General features: G+C 61.3%; 5 protein-coding genes across 5 annotated transcripts, besides 8 other annotated features; all 5 read left to right on the forward strand.

Annotated features, from left to right (window-relative positions):
* Positions 1-372: 372 nt before the first annotated feature.
* Positions 373-401: a microsatellite.
* Positions 402-553: 152 nt separating this feature from the next.
* Tco025E_06996 (Smad nuclear-interacting protein 1) lies at positions 554-1,375 on the forward strand (the record flags this gene model as incomplete). The annotated part of the gene is made up of 1 exon (XM_029373863.1): positions 554-1,375. The coding sequence occupies one exon, from the start codon at positions 554-556 to the stop codon at positions 1,373-1,375; it is 822 nt and encodes a 273-aa protein (XP_029226050.1).
* Positions 1,376-1,381: 6 nt separating this feature from the next.
* Positions 1,382-1,405: a microsatellite.
* Positions 1,406-1,561: 156 nt separating this feature from the next.
* Positions 1,562-1,583: a microsatellite.
* A 112-nt stretch (positions 1,584-1,695) lies between these two features.
* Positions 1,696-3,165, forward strand: Tco025E_06997 (D-lactate dehydrogenase-like protein; the record flags this gene model as incomplete). Its single annotated transcript, XM_029373864.1, has 1 exon — positions 1,696-3,165. One exon carries the CDS (start codon positions 1,696-1,698, stop codon positions 3,163-3,165), a length of 1,470 nt encoding a protein of 489 aa, XP_029226051.1.
* Positions 3,166-3,233: 68 nt separating this feature from the next.
* Positions 3,234-3,258: a microsatellite.
* A 38-nt stretch (positions 3,259-3,296) lies between these two features.
* Positions 3,297-3,376: a microsatellite.
* Positions 3,377-3,391: 15 nt separating this feature from the next.
* Positions 3,392-3,417: a microsatellite.
* A 239-nt stretch (positions 3,418-3,656) lies between these two features.
* On the forward strand, positions 3,657-4,439 carry Tco025E_06998 (host cell surface-exposed lipoprotein; the record flags this gene model as incomplete). The annotated part of the gene is made up of 1 exon (XM_029373865.1): positions 3,657-4,439. The coding sequence occupies one exon, from the start codon at positions 3,657-3,659 to the stop codon at positions 4,437-4,439; it is 783 nt and encodes a 260-aa protein (XP_029226052.1).
* Positions 4,440-4,943: 504 nt separating this feature from the next.
* Positions 4,944-4,975: a microsatellite.
* A 298-nt stretch (positions 4,976-5,273) lies between these two features.
* Tco025E_06999 (uncharacterized protein) lies at positions 5,274-6,872 on the forward strand (the record flags this gene model as incomplete). Its single annotated transcript, XM_029373866.1, has 1 exon — positions 5,274-6,872. One exon carries the CDS (start codon positions 5,274-5,276, stop codon positions 6,870-6,872), a length of 1,599 nt encoding a protein of 532 aa, XP_029226053.1.
* A 172-nt stretch (positions 6,873-7,044) lies between these two features.
* Positions 7,045-7,072: a microsatellite.
* A 20-nt stretch (positions 7,073-7,092) lies between these two features.
* On the forward strand, positions 7,093-7,503 carry Tco025E_07000 (uncharacterized protein; the record flags this gene model as incomplete). The annotated part of the gene is made up of 1 exon (XM_029373867.1): positions 7,093-7,503. A coding segment is annotated over one exon (411 nt), but the record flags the coding sequence as incomplete, so codon positions are not given.

A 7,503-nucleotide genomic window follows, 5' to 3' on the forward strand; every position in this document is an offset into this window, starting at 1 on the left:
TTAAAAGAAGTGGCAGAGCCACAAGGAGAAGACGGCAGCGGAAAGCGGGGAAAGGCGGCGGTTCGGCCAGCCACGCGCGTCTTGTGTCCGCGTCGTGCCCTGCGACAGGGTGGGGAAGTGTAGAGGCCGGTGTGCCGTTAGAACGCGTGAGGGGGAGGCGGTGGTCGGCTGCTACGGAGAGGTCGGCGCAAATTCCCTTCAGTAGTCGGCGGCACTTTGTATTTTTTTTTTCCTTTTTCTTCAGGAGAGGGCGCTAATTAGAGTCGAGGCGAAATAAGCAAGCAAGGAGAAGGTCTGAGGTTGGGAGGTGAGGGGTGTGGCTTCACCTGCTGCCTTCGGCGTGGTCAGTTGAACGTTTTACTCCGACGAATATGTGTGTGGGTGTGTGTGTGTGTGTAGTGGCGGTGAAGGTCGTGGGCCGTTTGCGTTTTGGTGCGCCGCTGCACACTTACAAACCGTTAAGTTTCCTTTTTTTTTCTCCTTTTTTGCCACTGCGTGCGGCGCGGTGGATTTGTGCCTGAAAGGTAAAAAAAAAGGGGGGGCTGGGGGCAAAATGGAAAGGCCCTTCTACGGGCGGACAGGGGCGCTGAATGACGCGCGTCAGGGCCTCGCAGCGACGGGGTCGCGTTTTTCGGGGGGCCGTCCAGCGAAGTGGTTTCCGTCGCTGCTGACGGTGCCGCAGCGTGTGCTGCATAGCATCACAGCGGGGGACGGCGTCGACCAAAGCATTCTCCACCTACTTCGCGTGGCGTGCGTTTACGAGGAGCTGCGGAGGAGGCACACGGATGGCACGCGCCACGGTGCCCTGCTTCGCGATGTGTTGAGGTGGCATCAAATATCGCTCGGCCAAGGCGCCGACTGCCGCTCCGCGGGCGCTGCGGACGACATGTTCCAGCCGTATGTCCCGGCGTACAACATCTGCGTGCTGAAGGCGGGGCAGCCTGTGGCGACCCACGCCGCGGTCTCGCGCCGGGCGGTGACGCTTGTGGGCAAAGATCGGGACGTGAACGACATCCCCACCGACCACCCAAGTTGCTCCGCCCAGCACGCTGCACTGGAGGTTCGCTTCGTCTACGCCCACGCTGAGGCGCTGGACCGGCAGACAACTGCGTGCATGGGGGAGCGGACGATGATGGACTGGGGGTCGGCGCAGGACATTGGCAGGCTCTGCGACTGCGTGCGGGAGGCGATGGCGGAGTTGGGCGACGGCGCGGACGCGTGGCTGATGGAGCTGCAGGTGCTGGACCTTGGCTCAACCAACGGCACACGCCTCAACGGTGAGCGGCTGCAGCCGTTTATCCCCACGACACTTATCGAGGGTGACGTTTTGACCTTCGGTCTTTCGACGAGGAGCTACGTTGTGGTGCGGCCGTAGAAGGGCGTTGCTTTTGTTGTTGTTGTTGTTCCTCTTTTTTTCCCCCTGGATTTGTCTTGTCTGAGCTGCTGATGGCGGTGAATGTGACGCCGCAATCGATTGCGACGCAGCGCGGCTTCCCCCGCCGTGGTTGCCGCTTCGTTTGTGTGCATGTGAGTGTGTGCCATTGCCTCCTGCTGTTTAACCCTGCTGCTGCTGCGGCTGCTGCGGAGCACGTCTCGCTGAGGCGGAGGCAGAGAGAAGAAAAAGACGCAATAACAAATACATAAAACAGAACAAACCGCAGCAGGAGAATTGCTCACATACACATATACAATTCCATGCCGCCGGTGTACAATGTCGCAAGCTTGGCCGAACGCCAGGCCAAATGTGCGCCCCTGTTCGCGGAACTCCGCTTGGTGCTTCCGGATCCGGAAAGTCAGCTGATTACCGACCCCAAGAAGCTGCAGGAGGCATACAGCAGCGATAAATCGTTTTGCGTGCCGGTGACGCCCGCCGCGGCGGTACTTCCGTCCAGCGTCGAGCAGGTTGCGGCGGTGGTGCGGCTGTGCGCGGCTCACAAGATCCCCATGACGCCGCGGGGGGCCGGAACCGGCCTTGAGGGCGGCGCCATTGCCCTCACTGGCGGTGTGGTGATCGACGCAGCCAGGCTGCAGCGGATGGACTTTGATGTAAGGAACGCCGTTGTCTGGGTGGGGGCTGGTGTGCGGAAGCTGAGGCTGATGAAGGCGGCGCGGGAGCACGGCCTCCTCTTCGGCCCTGACCCTTCCTCGAACCCGTGTGTGGGGGGGATGGTGGCGACCTCCGGCAGCGGCATGACCACCCTCAAGTACGGCACCACCCGTGAGAACGTCCTCGCGCTTCGCGTTGTGACGCCGCAGGGCAACGTGATGGACACCCGCAGGGTGGTGCGCAAGACCTCCTCGGGGCTGGATCTGACGCAGCTGTACTGCGGGAGCGAGGGCACGTTGGGCGTTCTGTGCGAAGTGGCCTTCAAACTGTGGCCGCTGCTGCTGCACAGCGCCGGCGGCGTGGCCACGTTTGATTCAACGGAGAACGCCGTAAATGCCGTGGTGGCGCTGAAGCTTCAAGGCGCGCCGACGACCCTCCTGCGCTGCGAGTTGCTAAACAAGGAGGCCGTGGAGGCCTCGAACAAGTACAGCAAGCTCTCGCTTCCAGTCGCGGCCACGGTATTCCTGGAGTTTTCCGACAGCGACGCCTCTCTGCGTCGTATACGCGCCGACTTCAAAACCGTCTCGAATATTTTTCGCGTCGCGGGAAAGGCCTGCTCCATGCGTTTCCTGAAGGCTGGAGACGAGTTGGACGCCGTGTGGGAGGCCAGGCGTGGCTGCTTCTACGCCGCCATGCAAGTGCGGGGGAAACCGGAGAGGGTGCTCACAACGGACGTTTGTGTCCCGCTAACGGAGTTGCCGGCCGTCATTCGGGAGACGGAGGAGGACTTTGCGGCCCACAGAGTCCCCTGCCTCGTTTGCGCGCACATCAGCGACGGCAACTTTCACCTCAATGTGCCCTTCGGGGACGAGGAGGAGTACCGGCAACTGCGGGTGCTGGAAAGTCGCCTGACGCAGCGCGCCCTGGCAAGGGGCGGGACGATCTCTGGCGAACACGGCGTGGGCGTGGGGAAACTGAAGTACGTCACGCAGGAGCACGGCGAGACGCACATACGCGTGCAGGAGGCGATCAAAGCCGCGCTGGACCCCGACAACCTGATGAACCCCGGCATTTTCTACCCCAACCAGCAGCGGTTGTGCCACGCCGCACGCCTGTAGGTGCCACCGTGGGCCGGGCCCGGACACTTCCCGCCGAGAGAACTTCAGCCAGCGAGGGCGGCTTTCCGTTTTTTTTCTTTTTGTTTTCTTTTTCGGATTCCCATGAATCATCAAAGACGCAAATTTCCAGCTTTTTTCCTTTTTTTTCTTATTTTTCTTTTATTTATTTATTTATTTATTTGATTTGATTTTTATTTTATTTTATTTTTTTCACGCCAATGTAAAGTTTTTTTTGTTTGTTTGTTTTTTTGTGCCGCGGTTTTTCCTGCCGGCCAGGCGGGGCGGGCTCCCCCACACAAACACACGCAGTTTTGGAGCGAAGTGCGGGGGCGTGCGCCGCGCGGCCCGCAGCTCCCGCCCCCTCTTCGCCTCCGCCTCCTTCTTTTTTGTTGTCACTTTTTTTTCCCCCCTGCTTCTTCGCGTCTTTTCGCCCCCCCGCCGCCTCGCACCGCGGCGGCGTCAAGCGCGCTGAACCCCGCCAGCCGACCGCGATGCCGCTGTGGAGGTACTTCGTCCACACGAAGCCGGAGGTGGACGACAACGACCTGCCGCTGCCGAAGCACCGCGTCTACGACGATGACGGCAACGTGCGGCCGGCCGAGGCGACGCCGCCGCCGCCGCCGCGCGACTCCGTGAGTCTCACGATCGCCAAGGCGAAGGCCTCGGCGAAGAAGTCGACGCCGATGACGCCAAAGACGCGGGCGCAGCTTTTGAGGAGCGTCGGCGCAACGCCCACTGCGCCGCGGCGGCAGGCAAAAGCGCCCGCCGCCGCCGCTGCAAACTCCCCGCAGCCCAGGAAGCCCCGCAGCCGCTCCGCGTCCCGCTCACCCTCGCGCCACGCCGGGCGCACGCCAGAGAAGAGCCCCGCCACCCCGCAGCGTGAGTCCCGCTCGGCGGCCTCCGTGACGCCGCGGAAGTCGACGCCGAAGCGTGGCGGCAGTCCCGCGACGAACGGCGCGTCACCCGCAAGGTCACCAAAGCGGGGAAGTTCAAAGAAGTCGGCGTCTCCCACCAAACGCCACCCCGCGCGGTCGCCCGCAACCCGCAAGCGGGCGAGCCCATCGAAGTCGTCGCCAAAGAAGGCGTCGGCCTCGCCGCGGAAGTCGCGCTCGAAACGCTCGCGCTCCGTGTCGGCGCGGCCAGGCGAAAAGCCGACGCCGCGGTGGACCATCGCCGCGCTCAGGGCGTACGCCAAGGAGAACGACATTGACGTCGCGCACGAAAAAACAAAGTCGGAAATCCTGAGCAGGATTGAGAGTTCCGAGGCGGAATAGTTCGACGCTTAGAGGGCCGAAGCGAAGACTCGCAGAAAGGGAGGAGGGAGGGGAGGGGGAAGCACATTGCCGTTCCCTACCAAAGAGCAAAAAGCCCAAATAAAACAAAAAAGACTGAGTGAAAGATGGACCTAAAGTTGTAATTTGGCGTCCACGCGGATACTTCTCACCAGCTCTGTCTCTCACTATCTCTCCTGCGGGTGTCGCAGGAAGGCGCGGATGTGCGGGGGGGAGAGAGCGAGAAGAGGAAGAGGGCCTCGAGTTCCGGTGAGGGTGCATTTTGTAGATAGAGTGAGGCGGCCAGCAGCACTGCTGACCGCTCGACGGCGCACTGGGGACAGCCCGCCCCCGACGACATGTACCTGAGGTTGTGGTTTGCCTTTGTTCGCTCCCGGGGCATTTATAGAGATGGGCAGACGGCGGTGATTCAGCACGGACGAAACGCAAAACTATATGCATATTTATGCGTATCGCTTCTGCTGGGACGTCTACTGCCGGCGCAATCACACAAACAGACTCACGCACGCACACCACACGCGTACGCACTTTCCCTCCTCCACCACGAAAACGGGGGGGTTGGAAGAGGGCGAAAAGTACGAGGGAAGGGGAACAAGGGAACAAAACAAACGAACAAGGGAGTCTGCTGTATCTTTCCTTTTTTCTTTCATATCCCCTCTTTTTGCTAGTCTCAGCTTGCGGTGCGTCTCCCCGTCCCAGGGAACGCTTGGGCTTGAGATTTCGCCTTCTTATTACTGCATTTTTTTCTTTGCGATGGCTTCTTCCTTCAGGCTTTTTCTCCCCCCTTTTTTTTTGCGTGTTCGGCGGGACATAGTCATGAATGGCGTTGCCCATGATAGTGACACGGAGAGGCTTCGAAAGGCCATTGTGGTGAACTGTAGCCAGACACGGTATCACGTGGTACGGGCGGCGGCCGTGGCACTGGGATGGTACGTGGAAGATGAGGGCCGTGAGGAGGACGTCCCTGTTGCTTTCCACGGGGTGGCGCTGCGGAGCGACATGCGGCCGCTCACCAAGCGGCTTGCATCCCGGGGCCTGTCGTACGACGCAGTCAACAGTCCGCAGATTCAGTGGCTTGATAAGAGCGTGATACCGTCGCGTGTGGCTGCGTTGTCGTGTCGCCATCGTCTGAACCACTTTCCCGCCATGCACGTCGTCGCCCGGAAGGCGGTGCTGTTCAAGCGGCTGATGCGGATCCGACGGCAGCTGGAGGTGGCTTCGCCCCTCGCCGCGGCTATGGGCGCCTTCCCCTGGAGTTTCGCCGCGCCGACGGAGGTGCCGCAGCTGGAGCGGTTTCTCCGTGACCGACAGCGGCAACAGCCACCGGGCGGCGAGCCCTTTTTTATACTGAAGCCGAACAAAGGGTGCCAGGGGAAGGGAATTGTTCTGACACCGGAGCCGCTGCAGGCGCTGGAGGCCCTGGCAGACAAGGGCGGGGAGGATTGTCTGGTGCAGTTGTACGTGACGCCGCCCCTTTGTATCGAGCGCAAGAAGTTTGATCTTCGTGTCTATGTGCTTTTGACGTCTGTTGTGGCCGGACGTCCCCCGCGCTTGCGGAGAGGAACGCCGCAGCCGCTGGGGCCCGAGGCGCGTGCCGGTCACGCGGGTCTGCTTGACGGACTGCAGTTGTTTGTCCATCGCGAGGGTCTGGTGCGCATCTGCGCGGAGGCATACGCCGCCCCGAGCAGAAGCAACTGCGAGCGGGCAAGTGTGCACTTAACGAATTACGCCGTCAACAAGAACGCAGAGGGATTTTCTGTGGGGGTTGCGAAAGCGACGAGTAACGGCGCTGTGTGTGAGGGCAACAAGCGGGACTTTAAGTTTCTGCAGCACTACATCGACGCACTGCCGGGCAATGGCTACAGCGAGGACTCCGCAGACGATGCTGCCGCCGTGACGCGCTGGGAGCGTCTGCTGCGCCGCATCGACGTGTGCATCATGCTGACTATGCTCTCCGGGTTGGAGGAGCTGCAGCGGGAATTCGTCGGCACCGGCGCATCACGAGGCTCACGCAGTGATGGGCGCAACTGCTTTGAACTGCTTGGCTTCGACTTCATGCTGACGGAAGATCTGGCGCCTGTGCTCATGGAAGTGAACCACTCCCCGTCTCTCTTCTGCGACTCCTTGTTTGACTTTGAGACGAAGCGCCGTGTGGTGATGGACGTCTTCCGGCTGTTGGAGCCTCACGTGCCGTCCCTCGAGGCCTGCGACGCCGCCGCGTACGCGGCCTACCAGGCGACACCGCACGCAGACGCCAGTTACGAGGCAATTGGTTTTAGACAGATTTCTCCGCAGCGCAATTCTGCCGCCATCGCCACCACCGCTGCTGCATGTGGTGGTAGTGGTGCTGGCCTGTGGAGCCGGGAGGAGGGGCGCATGTTTGAGGAGATGCTGCAGCGTGCCCGGGGTCGGTGACGCTGCCGCATTTGCCCCACACGCACCCACTCACTTTCTTCTCCCCAACTGCAACGACCCCTAAAGACGCAATTTATTTCTTGATCTCTTTTTATCCCTCTGTGTGTGTGCCTGTGTGCCTCTCCCACCCTTCTCCCTCTCCCCCTCTCTTTCTTTGCCCCTCGCCAGACTCTGTGCGTGTGTGTGTCTGTGTGCGTGTGCTGCGGTGGGAAGAGCGACGATGGCTGTCCGTCTGCTGTTGGTGTGCGCCCTCTGCGCGCTGTGCTGCGCCGCCGGCGGGGGCCACGCGTCGACTCCGCCTGTTACAGTTGGTGGGGACGTTGAGGAAGTGGATTTGGCCGCAAGGTGGCGAGACCTCCTGCTGAGCGATTGTATGTATGAATTCAGGAACGTAACGGACGAGAAGAAGAGGGCGGCGTCAATTGCGAACTGCGGAAAAGAAGTGGAGGGCAATATTTCTGCCGTGTTTGGCCCCGCCGGCCGTAATAACCGTCGGGATTCGCCTCCTCCTTCCGGCCACAGCGCAGCGGGCGGCGGCGGCGGAGGGCAGGCAGATGAAACGCAGCAGCGGCAGCGGGAGGCTCAGTCGCAAGGTCCCACGGAAAGGCAAAAGGAAGGCGTGAAAGCGCCG

This window comes from Trypanosoma conorhini (assembly GCF_003719485.1).
Source record: "Trypanosoma conorhini strain 025E chromosome Unknown Tco_14.4_contig_00508, whole genome shotgun sequence".
In the NCBI taxonomy this organism is placed as follows: Eukaryota; Euglenozoa; class Kinetoplastea; order Trypanosomatida; family Trypanosomatidae; genus Trypanosoma; species Trypanosoma conorhini.